We start from the raw sequence: 23,751 nt of genomic DNA, 5'->3' as shown, positions 1-23,751 counted from the left end.
TACTTCACAGAATTAATTTGTGCAGATGAATTATGCCATCTTTTAAGCAGGGGTAATTACAGCCCTGCTATCATATGATGGTTATTCCCTGCTCTTTGGGAAGAGCTAGTTATTAATGGTTTACACAGTTGCATTTTTTCTGTTTATTTGGAACAGTTTTTTTTCTTTTCCTTTTTTTTTTTTTTTTTTTTTTCCTACCATCTTAGTGAAAGCCAGGAAGCAATGTATTTAATTAGAATCTGCATACAAGGACATAATTTTGGAATTCTCCTGGCTCAGGAATTTACTAGATTTCAGTAAATGCCGTTCTGATAACTGACTGATACTTGTGTGGGATTTCTGCCTGGAATAGATGTCAGTATTTACTTCTTGTAAATCATTCCTGAGCGTGTGGACCTCTGCCTGTTCCACGCAGATGTTTCAACAGCCCAGCTGCACCAACAGGAAGGGAAGTGCTGGAACACCTCGCAGAGTACTGGAACACTGCATTTTATGATGGGTAATGCTTCTACCACACTAAGCTGTGCTGGTTTCTGCCCTTCCACGGTCAGTCCAGTAGTCACTCTGCTCTTGGGAAGAGTGAACCTGAGGATGCTTTGACTGCCTATTCGGCCACATCAGCTCTTGCTGATGCAGTCATCAGCCCTGATACACCTAGTGTAGTGATCTTATCCATGCAGCACCCTATTGTTTAAGCCAGAAACCTTTGCACAGAAGGGAGCCGGCAGTGCTGGTTTGCCCCTCTTCTGTGCCACTGAAAGCTGCAGGGCGGCTCTGCAGAAATGGATGCTTTTGGGACAGAAAGGGGAGCTTTATGGGCAGAAATGGATGCATTTGGGCAGAAACAGGCGCTTTGTTGGCAGAAATGGGCGGGTTACGGGCAGAAATGGGCGCTTTATTGATAGAAACGGGCGTTTTGCTGTTCCTGGGCACGGTGCCAGAGCTGCGCCGCCCCTCTCCATGAGCATCCCTGCGGCTCCCGCAGAGCCTGGGGGTGGGGGTTAGTTCTGAAGCCCCTCAGCGATGGCGAAGCGCTGGTTGCCGGTAACGTGGGGGATTTATTTTTTATTTATTTATTTTAACCAGAGTGAGTGGGCGGGTGAGGGGGGCCGGGCCGGGCCGCGCCACCTCCCCTCAGCGCCCGCCCGGCTTCCGCATCCGCAGATTCGTCACGACACCGCGCCGGCCCGCATTTTAATTTTAATTTATTTATTTTATTTTTATTTTTTTTTATCCCCTTCTCCTTCGCGGGGTGGACGAGGGGCTCACCCAGCGCTCGGCCTTCCCCTTCCCCTCCGCGGGCGGCCTCCGTCGCCGTGCCGAATCTGCGGGGAGGGCGCCTCCTTTACTCTCGGCGGCGGCCGACGTGGAGCCTGGGGGCGGCGGCCGCGGGACGGGACCCGGCGGGGGCTCGACATGGGTCGGTGGGGCCGGGGGGGGCCGGGGGGAAACCGGGTGGGACCGGCGGGGCCCCGGGGCTCGGAGCCGTGCGGGCGGCGGCTCCTGGGGGCAGCGCCGCGGGTGAGGGGGGGACGGGGCTGAGCGGCGTGAGGCGGAGCGGCCCGGTCAGGGCCCCGAGGCCCGGAGCCCGCGGTGCCGGTGGCGGTGGCGGCCCCTCAGGGGCCCCTCAGGCGCCGTTCGCTTCTCGCCGGGCCCGGGCCCCGGGCTGGGGGGGGCTGCGGTGCGCCGGGCCCCGGCGTGCAGCAGCCGCCCGGAGGGTTCAAACCCTCCCGGAGTGAGCCTCCGCCTCGGGAGGCAAGCACGGGGAAGCGTTTTCGTTATCACAAATAGCCTGGGATAAGGTTTTGCCTGCAAATCTCTCCCTTCTCTCCTCTCTGTTATCCAGTATGGCCCTAGCTGCTTTGGTGTTTCATCATCTTTTACAGCGTTTAGGTGGATGCACAAAATTATTTAATTTCTGTCGATATAAAATCATCAACAGAAACCTTCCTTGTTACTGGCTTAGACCATTAGTGTTGTTTCTTTCCATATGCATCTGATAAGTGTAAGTCAGATACCGGTCTGGCCACAGGTACTGCATTTAAAGAGGAAGTGAGGTGCTGGGACAAGCAGCTTTTGAAAAAAATAAAAATAAAAACGATTTTAAGCAAGCTCCTAGACCTCTCTGCAGCATTAATGTGCTTAACTCAGAGCAAGTTCACTGTTTGCAGTGGGTTGTGATTTAACGTGTACCTGCTGAATTGCACTTCATTTTAAGAAAGAACGAGTAGATGGGCCTCTGGGAGACTGTAAACATCAGGAAAATTTATTTCAGGCTTCAGAGTGGCCCTGTATAGTCTCTTACAGTGAAAAGACAGAGGCCAGTACAAATAAAGAAGTAGTTGGCTCAGATTTTGGCAAGTGGGAGAAAAGGAAAAAACTCCTAACCACAATGAGGAAGCTCGATGCAACTTGATTTTGCTGGGTAGGTCTACAGCAATGTCGTGGCATAAGGCCAGGAAAGAAGGATATAGTTCAGCCCACAGGTGTCCAAGTGGCAACCCGAGCTTGTCTTTTTTCATTGAAGAGAGGAAACACATTGCTGTTCAGTCAGAAATCAGGTCAGTCTCCATATTGCCAGCTGACGTTGCAATGGCTTTCTGTTCTGATTTTGTTTTGTAGGGGGCTTTTTCTCCACCATCTTTTCCAGTTTGTTTGGAACTCGAGAGATGAGGATTCTCATCTTGGGTTTGGATGGAGCAGGAAAAACAACCATTCTCTACAGGTTACAAGTTGGAGAAGTTGTTACCACCATTCCGAGTAAGTGATCAATCCTGTAGTAAAAATATCTTGTTTGCTGGTAGCTCCAACACGTGAGCTTTGCCAGCTGAAGTCACCACGTGCATACTTCAGATACAAAGAGACTTGGAGGAGTTAGAGCCAGCACTGTTGTATTTGAGAACTTTCTCGCATAACATTATTATAGTGTGCATTTTTACGGTGTGGAAAAAACAATATTTTATGTTACCCTGCTGAATGCAAAAAGTATTTGACCTCAAGATTGTTACCATGATTTTGGCAGGCTTTTCTTGATAGAGAAATGTTCAATAAATAGTAACTATTGACTATCGAAATCTTCTGTCTCCAAACATAGCTCTAATGCGAATTCTATAGTTTGTTATTTTTCTCATTCACTGATGGCATTCTGTGTAAAATTTTGAGTGTATACCTGTTTGATTTCCTATTTTTGACAAGGGTCTTAAGCTTGTTATATAAACACTTTTATTTAACACAGAAAAGAAACGCAGGTGTGTTTTTACTTTGTGAAGAAAGTGTAACAACTCAGTGTGAGATCTCATGGAAAGAGATACTTTTTTAAAAAGAAGTGTAACTGATTTTATTAATTGCCTTAGCATTCCTGCAGTCATACCCACATGTAGCAAATGCTACTGTGTGTGCTGAAGTTTTCTGGCTAGGATCACTCAGTGTAACATGGAGGACAGAGATACTGGCTGTTGAATCCCTTTCACATCTCTTAAGATTCCTCCTGAATGACTGTGATAAACTGACTTTGGTCAGTTTTTTTTTTTTTTTTTTTTAAAACCATTTAGAAGCCAGCAGTTTACTGTGCTTTTTGCTGTGTAGTTTTGCTTATTTCAGCCTCCATAAATTTTAGGCAGTCCATGCCTGTCATTTGTTTCCTTGTTCTGTGTTTCTCTGTGCTGACAGGACAAGGAATGACATATGTATGTGCTGTAACTTTACTGCCATCTTCCAGATATCAACGTCAAGTTTTCTGCTGAGAAGTAGTCTCTGCTGTGGTCTTATGAGGCCACAGATCTGGTGTTGACAGGAAGGACACATTCCTTAGTGCTTTATTGCTGTCAGTTGGGTACTTTGTTATCTAAACAGGCCATCCCTTTGTCTGCCGCTGTTTCTTTTGGTGCTTTCAGGCACATTTCTGTTCATTTGTAACAACCTTAGCATTTGTTGCAAATACCTAGGATATGTTTATAGTTTGGTTTTATTGTTCAAAGAATGCGGCAGTATTTTGAGCCATAAGTACTTCTTGGAGGAACTTCATTGTGTAGCTAATGAGGGTTTTCAGGCATGAAAATTTTGAACTAAGTGCTGTAAATGTAGCTCAGGGGAAAAAAGAATCGCCAACTGTGAAATTGTTTCACTTTCTTTCAGCAATTGGCTTCAATGTTGAAACGGTGACATACAAGAATCTGAAATTTCAAGTCTGGGACTTGGGAGGACAGACAAGCATAAGGTAATAAATATTTTATTATCTTCTTATCTTAGTTTGCATTTCTGAAAATTAGTTCCAAAGCCTAAAAACAGCTCATTGTCAGAACGCTTTCATCTGACAGAATTCAGTTTCTACAACCTCTGTTTTGAATTACAAATTGGAAGAAAAACAAGTGAATATTTTCACTGGCATACAGTTTTGCTTTGAAAACCTAGTTTATTTGTTCAGTGTGTAATTAGGCAGTGTTCTGAAAAAAATGGGACATAGGTGTTATAAAGCCTTTTTCAGCTCCAGTAAAATAATTCTGAAAAAGATGTTTTGTTGTGGTTCTTGTTAATTACTTGCGTGTATGAATTAGTTGTTTAAAAAAAATAAGTTTATCCTTAAGCTTACCCTTCCTTGGTGACCATAATGATTATCTGTGGCAGGCAGCATCACACAGTTGCTTCTACACAAACTGCTACAGAGATAACTGTTTGCTAAAACCTTATGTTTACAAACTTCATTTGCTGCCCTGTCCTTCAGTTATGAACTTGATGTCCCATGTGTTTTTTTCCAAATAAATCTCTTCCCTGTATTTCTGCCTTTTTTTTTTTTTTGTAGCCCTCTATTTGCTTCCTAGTGCCTTTTACCCCAGTGGCAGTTTTTACTTCCTCTGGGCAGGTTTTCATTATCTGCCTACAAAACACTGTTAAAACTCCACATTTTATGAATGGGATTTTTCTTCTGCAGGCCATACTGGCGGTGTTACTATTCAAATACAGATGCAGTCATTTACGTAGTGGACAGCTGCGATCGAGACAGAATTGGCACTTCAAAATCAGAGCTTGTTGCTATGTTAGAGGTAAGAAAACAAGCATGATGGTCATTTCAGGAAAGTCCAAATATTTGTTGGCGCTAACGTGAAATTTGATTCAGTGAATCAAGCTGTGAAATATCAGCTCTCAAAAAAGGCCCACGCAACCCTTCTGACTGAAAAGAACTAAATGTGCTGCAGGTATTTTATAGCTTTGTGCAGTAATTGTTTGGACAGTAAATTATATTTAGCTTTTGGTCACATGAAAACTTTCCCGTCCTCAAGAACAGCTGCTCACTGCTTTGGTGGTGGCAAAAGTCAGGCCCTGAAGGAATACCAGTAATTAATATACTACTAGGTATTGAATATGAAGGGCAGGTTTAGAACAGGGTAATAAGAGTAAAAAGAAGACATGTTAAGCAAAACTTTTTTTTCAAAATTGCTGCAAGCTTTTTAATGTATATACGTTGTTAAATTTACCTCTCATCTCATAATGTAACAGTATTCTGTAAACTTGCCTGTTTTGAAATTGCTCCCATGTGATGCCATGGTGGGAGCAAATGGAATTCAAACTGTGTCATTCTGTTGCTGAAGAATTTCTAAATTCTAATTGCTGAAGAATTTCTAAATGTTGCTAAAGAATTCCTAAAGCATAAAACCCAGCAAACTGACAAAATCATATTTTTTTTCTACATGTTTTTTACTGAATTGATTTAGTAAAAATCCCTTCAACAACTTGCATGATTCCCATTTCTTAGGAAGAAGAGTTGAAGAAAGCCATTTTGGTGGTGTTTGCAAATAAGCAGGACATGGAACAAGCGATGACTCCCACAGAAATGGCAAACGCCCTTGGTTTGCCAGCTTTGAAGGATCGAAAATGGCAGATCTTCAAAACCTCTGCAACTAAGGGTACTGGGCTTGATGAAGCAATGGAATGGTGAGTAAAAGTCTAATTATGCTAGCTTCATTAGTAAATTATCTTTTTATTTTTTGAAAGCTGGAGCTGTGGAAAGTCTGGCTGACATAAAAGCTTTGTAATATGAATTACAGGTTTGCAGCACTTCTTTGGCACCTAATGAGAGCAAACAGATGAGCAAGATCGTGATTTAAGTGAGGGGCAGGCATCTCAGGACTCGCCTGTGCAGTCTAGCTAGGGCCACGTAGCTCCAGGCCATATTCCTAACAAAGTAAAACCAGAGCCCACATTAGAAGAAAGAGTAGCTGACTCCTAAAGATGTCTTGACATATTTCAAATGATTTTTTAGTAAACTGACCTACTCTTTTTCCTAGGTTGGTGGAGGCCTTGAAGAGTAGGCAGTAATACAAAGCTGACCATTGCAACGACGTTTCAGCTACATCCAACATTCCTCCTGCTGCAGTCAAGTATTTTCAGCCTACGAATACTTGTAAATAGGACAGGTTTGAGTTTGACTCCTGTGATGTGGATGCCTCTCTTCACTTGCAAAACTGAACCGAGTGACTGGCTGTGTACATTATGATATTTCCTTTCTTTCTTTGTGTTTAAAGATGTGCTTAATAATTTGTATGAAAGTTTTACTGGCTGGCAACTCCCCTCTCCCACCCGGGGTGGTTTTAAGTTAGAGCGGTTACTAGATTGGTGTAATTAAAACACTAATAAAATCTGCAATGGTCAGCTGTACTTGAAGGCGTGGTGCTTGTCCAGCTACTGCCAGTTAAACCAGTCACATGGCTGAGCCTTCAAAGTTTCCTTAAGCTGATGGTGTTATGCTTCAGGCTCCCTCAGTGCGGATATGCTGTTAAAATAAAGTACAGCAACTGAGCTAATACCATGCTTCTCCTTGTTAACGTGGCTTAGTTTTACTTTCTTCAGTAACTGCCACCAGCCCCTATGTGCCAGGGCAGTAATGTGAATTTAACTTCCACCTTTCACAGCAGTTATTTCTATATTCTCTGCTTAGCTCGCAATGACAGCTTATTTGTAGCTGCAGAAAGTGGAATATAAATCAAGGGCAAGAGGCAGACTGTTTTCTTCAGAAGGCAGTGTTCACGGCCATGAATGCAGTCATAATAGCCCATCTTTTGAAAATGAAGTAAAATTTAATATAAAAAATCACGGTGGTTGTCCATTCAACTGTACATGCTCTAGTAAATATACAGGTTTGGAAAAAACTGAAAGGCTTTTTTTTTTTTTTTTTTTTTTTTAAGATCCTAGATGAAAAAGAGGACATGAAAAAATACAAATAAATACAGTTAAAATATGTAAATACTTTCTTTTTTCCACAATAATTAAGTTCTCTCGTTTGAAATTAGTTTTTACAAATTAATCCTCCAGAAAGGAAAAGCCTTTTCATTCCACTATTGCTAAGTCTTTCAGTGCCTGGCTTCGAGGTCTCTTGGCCTTGTAGCCACGGCGCAGGAACTCTATTTTTCTCTTCTTGGTTTCTGCTTTGGTCTTGTGTCTCTTCAACTTCCTCCTTGCAGCAATGTCAGGGTTTGCTACAGTCTAATGAAAAACAATACATGCGTTTGCTTAGTTGTGTTTGCAGCTAATTGTTCCTGTTAATATCCAACACTTCCCAAGAAACTGGTGACAGACAGACAATGCACCCGTTTTCTAAGGCTTCTCAAAACTGAGGGTATCCTGGGTGCTCTGGCCAGGTTTACCACTGCTCTCCAGGTAACCCGAAAATTACAGCCTTGGTGGCAGTCAAAACCTGCCCAGAAGTTTGATCTTAAATAGCATCATAAAATATCCTTAGTTGGAAAGGACCCACAAGAATCATCAGGTTCAACTCCTGGCTCCATACAGGACCACCCCAAAATCAGACCATGTTTCTGTGAGCATTGTCTCACTCCAGCAGGCTCAGGGCCGTGACCGCTTCCCCAGGGAGCCTGTTCCAGAGCCCGATCACCCTATCAATAGTTTCTCATTAATATTCTGAAATGAAACTATCCCAATGCAGGATGAAATGATTTTTCACACTCACATTCCTGGCCATATCTCAAGCCTTTAGAGAATATTCCTTTTCCCAGAAAAGAAAGCAGAATACACTTACCTGCAAAGCCCTTTGCTTTTTCCTCATAGCTCTTTTCTGATTGGCCTGCTTCTGCACTGAAGAAAAGGCAAGTGAAAAAGCCTCCAGGCCAACTAATTTCTTGAGCAGTTCTATAATTTCTTGGGAGAGGTTCTTCAGTGTTGGATCTAACAAAACAAAATAAATTTGCTTAGTCTTTTCAGCATATGGAGTAAAAGCCAACAACCCGATAAGGAATTGCCCATTTTACTAAAAATGTTTGTACTGATTCATCTTGCCCAGTATTACTGCAGACACCACAGCAAAGATGGTTTTGAAATGTGCTGGTTCTTCACCAGCTTTCCCAGAAGATGACAAGTTGTGCTTCATGCAGGTAAAACAAAAGCAATACTGAAAGCTCCCAATTCCTGTGCTGACATAGCAAAAAGTTAATCTTTATCCACTTGTAACACTGTCAATCTCTACCTTACCTTTTCCAAGTGTCTTACTAACTTAGCAAAGTTGTTCCTCACCTAGCACTATTACTGCCCTCATCCCATTTTTTTCTAGTTCCTTTTTGTCCTCAGATGTAAGGACTCAGTGCCACACAACATATTTTTCAAGGCATATATTATGCTAAATGTATAGTTTGTGTAACTGTTTTTGTTTTGTTGTCTGTTCTTAGTCTGTCATTGGATTTGCTTCACTTAGAATACTTCCATGAACAACCTGCCAGGCATGCTCTTAAGTCGAGAGTCCACTGAGCTAGATGGGAAGTTAGTTTGACCTTCTCCAACCAAGCATCACTTCATATGGGTCACACAGTGTGTATCTGCTGCTAGTTCACTGCTCAGTTGACCTCATTAAGTGCTGAGGTCTTTCTGCAATCCTTGCTGTCATATTCCGCAGTACGTACACTCAGGCTTTCTTAAGATTTTTAAACAACCATGGATCTCCAGGGAGAAAAGAAGTGTTTCTGCTCAGGCAGTATCTACTGGGGCAGAGTGACCTGGACTCGTTTGGGAGGAAGGCACAGGTTCAGTAGGTGCACACCTGCCTGCACACACAGCACGCAGCGTTCCTGTACTGGATGCCTCTCCACCCCTAGCCTCAAAATTTGTTCTCTTTCAGTCACTGCAAACATGTGACATACACAGGTTCATTTTCAGGACGCTCTGTTTCTGGGGAAACAAGGACTACCACCAAACTAGCAATTCCAAGTTGTACAACCCCTTGCTCTACAGTAACATGTGGCCATAAGAAATCCCCACACTTTTACATTAGAACAAACACTTTCAGCCATAGATCTTTGAGCCCCTAATCCTCACAGCAGACCTTAACATGCCAATTCAAAAGAACAACACTTGGCAACAGCCTTGTTCAGGCTTCCCTAAGGCCGGCACTTCATCCCCCTCCTCAGCAAGGAGTCAGCCTTGCCACCACGAGTCTACCCTTTACCACTGTACTTTTTCCACTAGGTCACATGCTCAAGCATTACCCACTTGCAGGAGCCTGCCTAACTTAACTCCAGTCTTTTTTTCGTCAACATTTACATTTTTGTTCCAGCTGTCCATACATTCTTGTCCTTTCCTGATATTTTGGTTAAACTGTGAGTAGGTGAAGTGCGCTGTTTTTGGCATCTGTGCCTCAACAGAGGAAAAAGAATGGCTGGGGTGTTCTCGCTGAGGCACAGATCTAACACCTTCCCCTCTGCTACCCTTTGTGAGGGATAGCGCTTACCTTGCTCTGCATAGGTGCTGTTCAGCTCCCTGTACAGCGGGGCGAGGATTGTTGGAAGGTATGGCTGGATTCTCTCTTTTCCCAGATCCACTGAGATCGCTCCCAGGAACTTAAAGATGCAGCTCCTCTGAAAGTAAGCGTATGGGACAGTGTAGGGCAGGTAAGAAGGAAACTGCCTAATTGAACTGCTAGAGGCAGCACTCTGCCCCCTGCAGCTTGGTGCCTTTGGCTTTCCCACATTTCACCACCCCACAAGAGGGCTGGAGGCATCGCAAAGGAGAAGCAGACTGGCACAAGCCTTCCCTGAGAATCAGTCATTTCTCCACCAGAACCTCACAATCCTCGCACCAACACCATCTCCCAGTGCCCTCCGCATCTTGTCCCCTGGAAGGAATGAGCCAGAGCAACAGTGCTGTGCAGGTGCTTTCCCCATCAAAAGCAGCTGGTCTGACCCTGTTCTTACCTTCAGAGGGACTTTAGGGGAATACGCTGCTTCTCGTTTTGCCATGAGAGAGAGCTTCTTCATTAGCCACATCAGTGTGGCTGGCTGGCCTTTCTCTTCTGTGTCCTCTTCTTCTCCCTCTCCTTGAGCAGAAACGTCTTGCTCTCCCTCATCTTCAGAGGGCTCCTGCTCCTCCACTTCACATCCAAATTCTCCTGCAGCTTCTCCTTCCTCTGAGGGAGGTGCAAGCAAGTAAATAACTTTGGCGACAAACAGCAAATTCTTTACAACCTGGAGCATGGAAACAGAGTAGTCAGTCACTGTAGGTTCCTACAGCACCAGCGGTGAGCACAGCATGAAAGAACCAAGGTTAGGGCTGGGCAGCAGGGACCCCAGTTCTGCACTGCGGGGTGCCTCCCGTGTCTGACTCTGCCACCCCTCAGCCCCCCTCCAGCAGACCGACACCACCAGGGGGACTTTTCTGGGTCTCTCTGAGTCTGAGCCCCTCACCTCAGCTGCTCAGACACCTTCAGCACAGCAGCCAGGCACTGAGTATTTGCCCTGAGCTGTTTCCAGAGAGCAGCACTGCTGCCCTGGGTAGGAGGTTAACACCTCCTGGAGCCCCAAGCAGGCTCCTGATCTTACCTGCTCCCCCAGAGACTGGTCCAAGAACTGAGAGTGCAGCTGATGGCAGAACGCAAACACGAGTTCCTTCATCTGGGGAGACAAAAAGAGGGAGGGAATCGTTCTGTGACAGAGCCAGTGGCAGGAAGCCCAAGCAGCATTTTGCAGTCACCAAAGGCGATCAGCAGGAGGCCAGTCAGTTGGCTCAGCACAAGTTCTGCCTGCGTCTTGCAATACAGAAGGGAACCGTCGTGCTGCTGACAACAAGACCCTGGAAGCCCCCTCCCAGCAGCAGACACCTACTCAAATGCTTTAAGTGATTATGATTAGGCAGCAGGCAAAAGCAACTGAGAGAACTGAACATGCCAATCTACCAAACCTATTTTTATGCCCCAGCCAGGGAATGGGTGCGGGCACAGGGGGAGGAGCACTGCAGACATCATTACCTTGCTGTCCAGTTCAGCAGTCAAGAAGAGCGTGGACATGGACACCTCTGTTGATGGCTTTTTCTTCTTGACTGCCTGCCTTTCCTTCCACTTGTTGACAAGATCTTCTGGCTTGTGAGATGCAAACAACAAGCCAAAGATCTGAGTAGCTGTCAGCCAGACCCAGCTGTGAGGATGCCATAGGTGAGACTGGACATGGCCTAGGGAAAAGGAAACCTCTTTCAGCACAGGAGCTGGTCCAGCGGGAGCAGCAGAAGAACCCCATCCCTCCAAGAGCTACCACAGCACACGCTACAATGAAATGGTGAAGGAAATAAACCACGTCATCTGCTCAGAACATAATCCAATTGTTCTTGGGAACATTACCACAGCACTTCCACACCACTAAAGATGGGGCCATTGCTGGCAGTGATGACAACTGTGCAGGACAGGTGGGCATGGCACAAAGACACTTGCTCCTCTCCTGGCTGACCAGTCATGCTTCTGCAGCAGCTACAGTCCCCTCACGGAGCTCAGCGTCACAGCTCATCTGCCTTTGATATCTGGGGAATTCCTCCTGTGTGACTCGGGTGGGCTGGCCCTGCTCCAGATGGTCAGATCTAACCCCTGGAAGGAGGCTGCTGATGTTTCAGAGAGGAGAACGGAGCTGCCCTCTTGTCTCGCGTTTGTGCAAGCTGCACCTCGGTAAGCAACCCGGGATTTACAAGGGTTACCTCGCATCTCAGTAAAGGCACCTGGCAGGCTGAACTCTCTGAAGACGTAATCCAGCCAGTAATCCAGCCAGAAACACCCCTTCTGATATCAGCAATTGAAAACTAGACAATAAAATGACAATAAGCCAGCCTGACATTGTAAAATCTCACTCATATGGAAACTTGGTGAATCACTGACCTCCAGGCCTTAACGTCCCAGCAGGCACACAGTATTTGCAGTGCCATTACCACGTCATCGCTTGCTGGCTACTGTGATTTCCTCATCAAGGAAATCTCTTCCCAGAAGAACTGAAAGTTTTCATCTAAGAGGCTGTAATTATGATAAAAAATGCAATACTTTGCAAGTATGTGCTCTTGGGATAATAGGGAATACTTCCCAGCAACTGAGACAAAAGGACATATCGTTTCCATCAACTATATAAACTTTTCTGTTAAAATCTGCTCTTTCTCTGTGCAGTAGCTGCCATGTATTAGCATTTTGCAGCATGCAAACTGTGTATGGCAGTTCAGTTGCTTATACTGGGCTGTAAAACGCACGGCACACCAGCAATCTTCCCTGTAACCCAGCCATATTAATTCTTGATACTTACCCCAGATACTGCTGACAAGATCTCCATGCTTGGTTAACTGAATCAAGTTGCACTCTGAGATTAACTTTGTTACCAGCACAAGGAAGCTGAAAAGCAGCCTATCTGCAGCCTTCTCCTCCTCCTCTTCAGTTATCTAATAAAATCAGCAAGACCAGAAATATGCTTACAAGGACTGGAAGACGGTGCTTATTTACTCTACTAGACAGATTTCAGATCAACTCTGCAAAGAAACAGAGGGCTGACTGGTATCCAGTTGCTGTAACAAACTGAAGGGAAGCAGCTCCCTTAAAATATTTCCTCTGGAGACTGAACCTCTGCAGGAGATTATTACAGACATTCTTCTCTGTTTTACACAGGTATCACTGAACAAACCCTTTGCTTTCCAAACGCAGGGAATTATGCACACGACATGTATCAGTTATGCCTACAGATGTATATGCACACGTTTGATTCTCACTCCTAGAGTCAAGCTGAGCTGAAATTTACCTCCATCAGCCGGGAGGCCCCACATTGCTCTTTTACTCTGTTCCCTCCAGGTTCTGACCACACTCGCAGTCACCGGCTGGCTTGATGCAACTCGCCAGCGCGTTACCCACATGTCACAGCACAGGGGGTGATTACAGAGGATTTCTCATCACTGCAGAAATTCTCATCTCCTGCCAATCTGCACACCCCCAGGCTCCTCTCTTGTTCAGCGTGGTGCCCAGGCACATCAGCTACATAGATGGCAGCTCCCCAGGTGCAGTGACTCTGGGATTATCGCATGCCATGCCAATCTGAGGCAGCCTTGTTCTGGGTTAATCATGTGCACATAAAGACATTCAGTAAAACAAAGCCACAGTCTGGAGAACAGGAAGGGAATTCCTTTGGAAGTTAAAGTGTAGATAACACTCAACAAAGCAGTCAGTCACAAGTGTTGCATTTCTGATCTTCCGTGTTTACTCTGCACCTATGAGACGTGTTTCCTGGTTAACCAGATGTCAGCATGGCTCTTTTATAACTACCTACATTCGAACCCATCTCAGTGCTATGTATGCATCCTGCCATTCTTTCTGATGGTGGTTTTTAACTTCATTCTAAACAAAAACCACAAGTCCCTTCTCTCCCGCCACCGCAGTGCAGTGAAGACCACACAAGCAGGGAAAGCAACCTGGACATACACACGGCTACATGCTGTCAGCCCACCAAGTCAAACAGGTTAAAAAAAACAAAAGCCTTTGACTCAAGGGTTGTCTCAACAACCCCTTCCACCCACAGAGGTGGAAGCCTTGATAGAGGCTGGAGCAAGAAGTATGCCTGCAGGTTACGCAGCATGGCTGCAGGCTCAGCCCAGGCGGCTTTGCAAAGTTCCTTTGCTCCTTGTGCTGTGACACACGACATGAAATTTGGGCTTACAGACAAAATATGGTTCTAGGCCAGTGACATGCCCTTCAGGACAGATGTGTGTGCTTTGTATCTGTCCTTGGTCCCAAACAGTAGGTTCAATGGTTAAATCTCTCCTACACTTCTTCCCTCCTTCAGTTTTCCTTCCCCAGTCCTCAACATGTGGTAAAATCACTTACATCTTCAAATTGAACCGGGTTGATTTCTTTTTCAATCAAGGTGAGGACAGCTTCAAGGCGGCGTTCAAACATGACTCCCTCCACTTCCACAAACAAGCCACATGCCTGGGCAGCCAACCTCCTGTGCAAGCTCTGCCAACAGAAAGAATCACACCTCTTGGTAATCAAATCTTGCTGCTCCTGTGAGCTGGTAACAGCTCCTATTTTTGCTTGTTGCAACAGCATCTGAAGAGAAGCTCATTTTCAGAGTACTATAGAAAAAGGTGATGCTGCCAGCTAAGGACACAAGCACCTGGCAGGACACGCTGTCCCTGGAAAAGCACCCTAAAACGGAATGCCAAAAGGCTGTTTCTAGCCCAGTTTCCAGCTGCAGAGCTCTGGGGGATACTTTGCATTTGCTGGTTCTTCACAATGCAATGGGCAGCTCACAGCTACAAACAAGAACTGAACAAAACAGTGATGAAAAGGATGAAATATTAAAGAAGATTCGCTCTGCTAGTGCAGAGAGGCAGCACCTGAGTCCTGTTTAAGAATAACTGAGCAGCCACAGGCACCCAAATCAAAATTGGAGGTCTGTAAGGCTAAGTTTGCCACTGTCCAGCTGCTGGGAACAGAATGAAGCAAATCTGGGCTAAGAAAGCATGAACAGTTAGTTACTGGGATGAGAAGAGCTTTAAGGAATTTGCTCCAACCTTTACCCTGAGCAAAGGCTACAGCTGCTGAAATACCTGTCCCAAGTGGGGCTGCTGGAATGCAGTGCAATGCAGCTGTGAGCTCTGTAGGCTGACCTACAGCAGTGGCTGTTCCCTACATTTCTGTAGCTATACAAATCTTTATTTCTCCCTCTCTTCTTGCTAGCAAGAAGTATGATATTAAGCACAGCTTTAAAAAAAAATTATTCCAAGATGACTCTTGCCCATGCTCCTTTCCTAAAACTCTTAAATCGGACACGACTGAACCCACCAATCTATCACACCCGGAATTAGCAATCCTGCTTGCCTTAATCTCCCTCAGTCCCCAAATAGAGTTTTCTAGACCCAGTCATTCCAAACAATACCTTCTTGCTGTGAAACCACTCTGTGACCAGCGAAAACATCAGATCTTGTTTATCGTTGTTTATCTTAGTGAGCAGAGATTTACACGTCAGAGCTGCCATCTTTTTGCATTTGGACGAGTCATCGTTTATCATTGTCATGCAGAGGGAGAGAAAAAACAGCCCGCAGTATTTGTGGAGGAGCTCCTAGAAAGAAACAACCGTTAGTCAACTGTACATCCCCAGGGAGTTTCTGGCACTTAAAGGGGTAAAGAGAGGTATTGCACATTATATAGGACCAGTTCTCGCCCCAAGTAGAGTCCACGTTAAGGCAGATGAACGGAAAGGAGAGGATGGTCCAGCTGTTGGAGCACACAGGGAGTGCACAGCAGCCCCAACCTTCCTCTGATGCCAACTTGCTAACGTGTCCCTGGGATGCAACCTGAGTGTCAAATATTAAGGGGCCTTTTCACAACTAACACAATGAAACAGGCATAAATTTCTAAGCACTGCAGCAATCAGGCCCAAAGGCCCTTCCCTTGCAGAGACAGCAGTGTTTTGCTACCCTATAGTGTTGCTTGGAACGAGATACTAAATCTAATCGGGGGTGGAGAGGCACAGCTTACTGTGCAGAATTTCTCTTCCTTCCTCTGATATTGTTGCTTGATTGCACTTCTCTCAGTCTCCTGTACGCTCAAACTCCAGCTGCAAAGCATCAAGGCAGCTTAGCATTTCATGTATGTTATCCTGCATAGATGCACCGCTATTCTTTAAGCTTTCGCTTTGATCCACCCTACTTAGAGGTCCTCCCTCTCCAGTCAGGCCAATGAAACTGATATTGCACATCAGTTCAGTCAACAATATCCCTAATAAATGTTAAAAGAAAAATCATGGTAAGAAAGCTCTACACTTCGCTTTCTATTCATACCCCATTTCCTTAACTGGATGTGTTTTTTCCTGGTGTAAACCACCATTAAGTTTATCCAAGCTCTTGCTGACAGAGCTTTATTTTACTTGCAGACTGAGCACATTAGATACAGAAGTACTGCAGACTTTCCAGCATGTCATTTCTCTTCTGGAGCAAAGCCAGTTTTTTTGGAGATAAGTGAACGTCCTGCTCATGATAAAAGATAATATGAACTACTAAAAGCTCCCAAAATAAACTGCTCTGAAAATGCTGTTACTGCAAACAGCTGAAAAGAATCAAGTGCCTGATGCTTGGTACCAAGAGGTGATTGTTACCTGTGGGAACATGTCAAAGAGGTACGCGATCATCTCCAGTGCAGACTCCCTTCCAGTTTCATACTCATAACTGTGAGGAAATGGTTAACAATTAGGGTTGGGTTAACACTGTAAATTTGCTAACAATTTACAAGAATGGCCAATGCTAGTGACACATGCTGGCAGGGATCTTTTTACAACAGCTTCTTAACCTGGTCTGATACTGAGGAGAAGAGAAACACCCAGGCTACTCAGCTCCATCTGCTAGAGACTGGGCACAAGGAGGGCAAGCAGGGCTCCAGCCAACCTGGGTCAACACAACAGCCCTGTGCTATGGTGCTAGGGGGCCCAGGAAACTACTGTCACCTTGCGCAAAGGAGAGGTTGTGCTTGGAAGAACGTTTCAGGCACACGGCTCCAGCTGAATTGGTGCAGCAGGCCTCAACTGCGCCTGCAACTGCAGTTGAGACCATTGCCAAGGGACAGCAGTCAGATAAATGCACTTTCCCTTACTCTTTCTGTATTTTCTAGTTCACCTGGTTCACAAGCTGGTTAAACACTAAGCAAACAACAGCACCTTTGCTTACATAGATAAACAGCAACAAAAACAGCTGTGAAACAGGGGAGAGACAATTGCTTTATTTCTCAAACATCCACCTCTGAAAAAGGGGAAGTGTTTTATAGGTAGGAAAATCAACACTCCATCCACACCCACTCCTCCTCATGAGCAGCACACACGAAGGCTACTGAAGTCATATATAAAGCAACAAGATTCTGTACTGAGAGAAAGAAATGCAGGGAATATAAACTTACTCCAGCTGTGCGAGCATGAAATCCAAATTGGGTTTCAGCTTGTCACCAAGGGGGTAGTCCAGAACATATTTCAAGTAAATCTTGAAAACAAAACAAAACAACAGAAAGGGGTTACCAAGAAACACTTGGAAAAGCATGTAAGAAGGTTACAAGGAAAATCCAGTTGTGTCCAGTACATTTATGAGAATAAACCCTTCCTTCTGCATGTGCCAGTTCTTATTCCACAAGGGATCAGCTGCTCTCAAGCTTCAATTCTGGAATAAGATCTACAGGCATTTGACAACTGCTAGATCAGTCTTTAGAGTATTACCATGACTTGTCAAGGCATCTGCTAATAGAAATTCAGCATCCTTCAAAGTCTATCTAATAACTACGGAAAAGCTCTACTTGGCTATGCACAGCTCCTGCTTTTTAATGCTTGAAATGAAGCAACCAATTCCAACTTTTGGTTGCTCTCAGCTTAGAAAGAGGGAAGAAGTAGTGGGAAGGAACTGTGGTTTGCAGCAAACTTTCTTCTGCTAGGATACAAAAAAGGGCAAGATTCTTAGTTACATGGGCCTAAAAGCCTTCCAAGGAGGAGCTGTGTCACTGCTGTTTAGCAGCTCTCTGAAGGTATGCCCATGACAAGCAGTTTTACCACAGGCAAGCAGCCTGCAGTTCTGCTACGGATCAGTCACAAGCAGTAAAAGCAGCCAGATAACAAGGGGACAAGGATTAGGAAGATGAAGAAACAGGGTTGGGGATTCAGTCGAGCTAAAGCACATCTATGTGAGAGCTGCAACGGCCACATTAAACCCTCTAGCCTGTGAGGCAGCTGTAAGTAAAGTAACACGAGAGACTTCTCTTTCTACCCACCTGCCTGCACTGGACTCGCACCGGCTCACTCTGGCCCGTGATGGCCAGCTGGGCAACCTTCTGCATCACATCATCAATTTCAGGGACAATCAGCTTCCTGTATAAAATAGCCTGAAAATGTGACAGCACAGTTGGATTCATGTAATTTTGTTTGCACGGCATGACATACAGCATTATAACCTGGGACGACACTGGTATCAGGTGGTACGTTAACACTGACTGGTGTACATCTTCAAACGTAGCCAGAAGGACTTTTTAAAAAAATAAAAACAAATAAAAACACACACACAGAAGGTAAAAAAGGTGGCTTGTAAATCGATACCTGCTTCTTTTGGAGGACACAGAGTATCTGTTCTAATGGTTATGGACATGGATTCTTTAGCAAAAACATTCTGCCACCCAAATGCATCCTCATACACACCACGTATATAAAAAAGCCTCCCAAACAACTTTAAACAGTGACTACAACTCAAACAGGAAAGATTTTTTTTTCTTCTTTTTCTATAACAGAGAACTTTAATGGCATTCTGTGGCCTGTTCCTAACAAGATCTTACAAACTTCACCAAAAGCTAAAATTTCTACCATTCCAGTGGCTTACAAAACCCGTACACATGTTCCACAGAAATACCTTGAGAAGGCCAAAAGCCGTGGCTTGGCGTGATGAATCATAGATGTCCTCTTCAGCAAAGCCAAGCAACACCTGGAGCTGTTTGCTTGTTATATGGCTCTTTGCATTCTTCACAAGTATTGTTACAGACTGCAAAATCAAATTGCATGTTGTCAATACACACACAGTGCCATAAAACATACGCCCACCTCAAAACCTGACTCTATTTATAAGACTTGGGTTTGAAAGGACAAACTGGTGCTCTGAAACATGCAGCTAACACTGTTCTCATCATTTTGATTTCAGCTGGCAATTTTGAGACAAAAACTGAATACAAGGAAATACACATATTCAGTCCTTGAAATGAGTGGGGAGGCTCACAGACATGAGCCATGTCACAGGAACGCAGACAGGAAGAGAAAAAATCATTTTGGCACTAGGACTCAGCATGAATTACTCAGTTTCCCCTATGATCATGAAGCTGTAATAAATTCAGAAATGCATTTAGAAGACATCTAAAGGAAGACCGTGCACTCAGTAACAGTAGTTATCACTACTATTAATTGCTCTCTTCCCTTGTCTCACTTCAGGTATGAGGGTTCAGTCCAATGAATCATGTTAAAAGCAAACTACCCAGGCACAAAACTGATGCCTCTCAGAAGACAGGGTGGTAACATGACACTCTTACAGGGAATAAAGGCAGAAAATATGTTTCTATAAAATACTGTGAGCTCCAAGTTGTGCATTGGAGCACAGCTCCAAAGGGGTAAGTTTCTATAACTCCGGACTTTGGAAAGAATCAGGGCAAAAATACATTTCCCACTCTGCCTTGGAGTCTCCAGACAAACTCTCCAGGACCAGTTGCAGGAAGGCTCTGTAGTGGAAAAAGTCTCACTCTACAAAGTTAATCCTAAAGTAGAAGTGAGCAGACCCAGCTCTGACTTACTTTGAAACAGTTCACAACCAGGTGGAAATTTTGGCCTTTGGCTACTCCTGTCTTGGCAAATTCTTTCAGCAAGAGGAAAAGCTGCTTGATTAGTGATTCCAGATTCGTATTGACAGAAGGCAAAGGGAACTTTAAAATCCATACTAAGGACTGCAGAGCACCAGTTATCACCTGTAAGAAAGAGTCAAAGGTCATCATTGGGTACAATGGCACTGAAAGAACACTTCTCTCTCTGCTTACTAATGTTGTCAAATTATCTGCAACTGTGGTGAAAGAGAATTAGCTGTTCTTTCAAAACATTCATATGCAAAACAAAGGGGTTTTTAGTTCTAAGAATGCTATCTGCCACTCCCTAATTCTCTACCTGATTTTACTAGGTAAAGGCATTAACACAGTGCTGATTCACACCAGATGGCAGGAACTCTTCTGAAGCAGAGGTACCTTCAAGGCACAGGAGTTCTCTGGCAAAATCCCAGGTCACCTGAAAGCCCTGCTCCAGGTAACTCATGGTATCTGATGCATGACTTCCATTCCCAGGAAACCCGGGCTTTAATATTTTTCCCTCCTATGCTTACTCAAACCCTAAGAGGTTATCTGTGGTGTTGAGAATAAAGATTTTAAGAGCTGGACCAAAGAAAACCATGGCTGTGGCAATACTGTTCTGTGCAGCCACAGGACCTCATGAAGCTCCTCACAGATGGTCTGCAAAGTACGTGTATGAACATGCTCCAGGAGAACTCGTCCACACTTCAACTAGCAGCACTAGGGACAGAGCATTCAGTCCTCCATCAGTAACAATCCCTCCTCCCCCTTGGGATATCATCCTCAACTTGTTTAGCTGTACACCTGTGAAATTACGTTTGAAAATGGGATGCCTTTCTCTGCTCTTGTAGATCAACAGCAACATGACATTTGGGGGCAGGACCCTTGTTAGCAGAAGAGACAGACTCCATCCAGAACTGTACCTTGACGTCCATGGATTGCAGGCAGTTTATGAGCAGCTGAACAAAGGGGTCTAACATTTCCAAAACATGCTCGTCAGAAGAATTTATTTTGGAACTCTTCATGCTCATGTGTAGCAGCTGGCACGGAAAACACAGGACATTCCTCTCAGACAGTGACTCAAATAAGTAAAGTCCCACATTGTTTTGGGTTATAGTAGAATTTAGGCCACATCCCATTAAAATATCTGCAACAGGCTAAGCAGTTTTTTTAGTTCTCCAAGAGGCATCACTAGAGTTACCATATGCAAAACAAAATCAAGACAAGTGGCTGTGTTTTTATGCAACGTATCGAATATCTTCTTTTGGATACTCCTAACAAAAATTTGAATCTCAGAGCTTTCTTTTTGTATTTGAGGAAATCCTTACCCTAAGTCCTGAATCAACCAAGATAAGCATATTTGTCCTTCTGCTGATGGGTGCTTTCTGCCCTCCTCTTGTAGGAGTGGGAGGGAGCAGCAGGCAGCTTTCTGGCTGCAGTCGAGGATCTGGAGGAGGGGCAACTTTTGTTCTGAAAAACAGTGTACAGCAAAGGTGAAAATTCAGTTTTTCAGCCCTCTCCACAACACGCTTGCTGTTGGGAGCAGAAAGAGCTGGACTGTGCTCAGCTGCTACCCACAGAGCAAGTAAAAGCAGATCTGTGAACACAGTGAACTGACCTGAATTTGAGAGCAACATGACAGACGGGACACTCAGACTTGAGAGCAACGTCACTATTACAAAGCTAACAGATGCACATTGATTTGTGTAACTTCTCCACTTTATTCTGCTCAGCCAACAAGACAGAACCTTGGTAGTTTCTTCAAACACATATGTTCACTGCATGATTTACCAATGATTTACTGAATTTTCTGATAGCTTTTAAAAACTGCTACAGGAAGTCTGCAAACAACTGTCAGATCCTACTGCAAGCCAGCCCACGTAACACAGGGGAAAGGCAAGATGCCCAAACCTGTTTTGAGCAGTGACACCACCAAATGGAGAGGAAATCTGACGGTTCTACTGCCTGAAGTGACAGTGACAGGCCACAGTTTCTCTTGCTCCTGACACCATGAAAATGTCCAAGGCCTCAATCACCTTTTATATGCTAGTTTGTAGCTTTGTCCTGACACCATCACCTGTACCTACATACAAACATTTACATCTTGTTACCAGATGGTAAAGAAGCCTTACTCAAGACCATGAGTGCTTGCAAGAACAGACTTCCATTAGTTCAGGAAGTGATAACTTCCATTTCTAAGCTGTCTCCTTGTGCTCTGGCTGCCCAATTAGCTTACATCAAAAACAAAGGGCACATGAAAAGAAGGAAACCCTCACACATTTGATTTGTTGGCTTTGAGAGCTGTCATTTCTGCAACCAAACCTCCAAGCCATTAACAGACCAGCTAGGTAAACTGGAACTTACTTTGCCTTTTCAGTGAGTAGAGGCAAATTTTCACTGATGAGACCGTGGCTGAGGAGGAGGAGATATTCTGCATTCATGTCCGAGTTGAAGATCAGCCCTGCCATGATGTGACGCAGCGTCTCATGCACCTTCCGGACTATCTTCAGCTTTGTGGTGCTCTCCAGAACCTACAAAGGCAGCAACATGAGAGTCACGAGGGGCAGTGGTCTGCCATGTGTATTCAGAAATCACAGGAAAAGCCAGAGCAACTCCTCTATCACCTGCTGCCTAAAGTCCCAAGCTCTCCTATTGCCTCAGCTCTGCTCCAGCATCCCTCCTTTTTTTAATCCAACCTCTTCTTAGACTCCAGACAGTTCACCTGTCACCCCCGAGGCACACCAGAGCTTGTGACCAAACAGGACTCCATTTCAACACGGGTTTGCACCCCACTCAAAAAATTGCATCTCTGTAAAGGCAATTACTCTACTCAAACAGACTCTTAATATATTTTGGTGACATTTCCTTCATAGGCAAGGGATCCAGTCACAGTGTATCATTGCAAGTCTTTGAAACTTCAGAGTAAACAGCATTAACAAGAGTTGGCAGAAGGAGAGCATACGGAGCACATGCAGTGGGATGTTTCCCATCTAGTGGGGGAAGCTTTCCAAAACACCATTTGATGCCCTGGCCACCAGTAACAAAGTTCCGTTTTATGAGCTGGGTGCATACTGCCTTCCACAAAGAAAATGGGGAGCCATTGTGGGATTATGTAGGTAATGTCACAGTAGACACCTGGAAGCTCTAGAGTTTCTTCTAGACCATACAGAACCGAGTACTCAAAGTAAAGCAAGACTCCGTCTGCCTTTTCTTACCTCTTTCAGTGGCAGAATTAATTTTGTCACCTGGCCCTTTCCTATGTACTTTCCAAGAATTTCATAGGAATCGTAGCTCTTGTTCTTGCGTGCTTCCATGACCTTGGACACAATTCCCTTCACTTCCTTCTCTTCAGCTACATCCCCAAACAGTTCCTGGTTGAAAATCTTTGGAAAGCAGCCAAGAGAAATCAATGAGATGAGCAGAAAAGCAGAGCCAGATTCTCCCAGTAACACCAGAACCACACTATTTTTCTCCACCTTCAGAAAGCCCAGTTCTCTGGGTTGCCCATGAATCATGCCCACCTTTCCTCTGTCAATACAAGAGGCACTAGGCTGAGCACACCAGATGGGGAAACTGTTTTCACTCCCCTCTCTGGCACTGCGATACAAGAAGCGGGATTCCAGTCAGACCAAGACATGCAAATAAACCCCTTTCTGGGTGGCCAGCTGAGCTCCATGGACTGCATTGCCTAGGTATCTGTTTACTATTGCTCAGCCATTTAGACTACAGGGAAACACAGTTGAGTATCCTAATCTTGAAGCAACCTCCCAGTTCTGCAGTACAAGCACAATCAGCCCTGTTGCCACCAACTGTGAGGCAATCTACACACAACCTTTTCCTGCCTCCTTCTCCCCCATGCATTTTACAATGATGTTTCCTTCAATCTTGAATAGCTTTTACCTCAATCAGGATATCTAAGCAGGGATCCAAATCGCCAGCACTCAGCTTTGGAGTAAGGCCCTTCAGTAACAGGTTCACAGTGAAAGTCAGCACATGGAGCTAGAGATAAAGAGAACAGATCATGTTTCCAATATCCTGCATGGAATTCTTGACTTATATTCTTACATTCTTACTGGATAGGCAGACTCCCACAGCAAAGGCATCACAACTCACACTACAAATGAACTCTT

General features: G+C 44.7%; 2 protein-coding genes across 2 annotated transcripts in view; one reads left to right on the top strand and one right to left on the bottom strand.

Annotated features, from left to right (window-relative positions):
- Window positions 1-1,261: 1,261 nt before the first annotated feature.
- On the top strand, window positions 1,262-6,651 carry ARL1 (ARF like GTPase 1). Its single transcript, XM_068668884.1, has 6 exons — window positions 1,262-1,420; window positions 2,623-2,760; window positions 4,135-4,216; window positions 4,928-5,039; window positions 5,750-5,928; window positions 6,282-6,651. The coding sequence occupies exons 1-6, from the start codon at window positions 1,417-1,419 to the stop codon at window positions 6,310-6,312; spliced, it is 546 nt and encodes a 181-aa protein (XP_068524985.1). The 5' UTR covers window positions 1,262-1,416; the 3' UTR covers window positions 6,313-6,651.
- A 567-nt stretch (window positions 6,652-7,218) lies between these two features.
- UTP20 (UTP20 small subunit processome component) overlaps window positions 7,219-23,751 on the bottom strand; it is a 64,277-nt gene continuing 47,744 nt past the window's right edge. Inside the window, exons 44-62 of the mRNA XM_068668874.1 lie at window positions 23,522-23,620; window positions 22,837-23,004; window positions 21,986-22,152; window positions 20,950-21,091; window positions 20,545-20,661; window positions 19,580-19,750; window positions 18,655-18,783; window positions 18,026-18,136; window positions 17,171-17,250; window positions 16,380-16,449; window positions 15,162-15,344; window positions 14,105-14,236; window positions 12,543-12,675; window positions 11,240-11,439; window positions 10,815-10,886; window positions 10,191-10,460; window positions 9,728-9,854; window positions 8,030-8,175; window positions 7,219-7,476 (exon numbers count right to left, since the gene is read on the bottom strand). Coding sequence (XP_068524975.1) covers window positions 7,321-7,476; window positions 8,030-8,175; window positions 9,728-9,854; window positions 10,191-10,460; window positions 10,815-10,886; window positions 11,240-11,439; window positions 12,543-12,675; window positions 14,105-14,236; window positions 15,162-15,344; window positions 16,380-16,449; window positions 17,171-17,250; window positions 18,026-18,136; window positions 18,655-18,783; window positions 19,580-19,750; window positions 20,545-20,661; window positions 20,950-21,091; window positions 21,986-22,152; window positions 22,837-23,004; window positions 23,522-23,620 — 2,673 coding nt within the window. The 3' untranslated portion in view covers window positions 7,219-7,320. The remainder of the gene's footprint in view (window positions 7,477-8,029; window positions 8,176-9,727; window positions 9,855-10,190; window positions 10,461-10,814; window positions 10,887-11,239; window positions 11,440-12,542; window positions 12,676-14,104; window positions 14,237-15,161; window positions 15,345-16,379; window positions 16,450-17,170; window positions 17,251-18,025; window positions 18,137-18,654; window positions 18,784-19,579; window positions 19,751-20,544; window positions 20,662-20,949; window positions 21,092-21,985; window positions 22,153-22,836; window positions 23,005-23,521; window positions 23,621-23,751) is intronic.

Source organism: Anas acuta, chromosome 1 (assembly GCF_963932015.1).
Source record: "Anas acuta chromosome 1, bAnaAcu1.1, whole genome shotgun sequence".
Taxonomy (NCBI): domain Eukaryota; kingdom Metazoa; phylum Chordata; class Aves; order Anseriformes; family Anatidae; genus Anas; species Anas acuta.
The sequence above is the reverse complement of the archived record's forward strand: the minus strand, read 5'-3'. Positions and strand labels throughout refer to the sequence as shown.

Bases quoted from the DNA above. Each gene is read 5' to 3' on its own strand.
- ARL1 (XM_068668884.1), top strand. The intron at 2,761-4,134 runs GTAAGTGATCAA...ACTTTCTTTCAG, and splicing joins AGTTGTTACCACCATTCCGA to CAATTGGCTTCAATGTTGAA. The intron at 4,217-4,927 runs GTAATAAATATT...TTTCTTCTGCAG, and splicing joins GGAGGACAGACAAGCATAAG to GCCATACTGGCGGTGTTACT.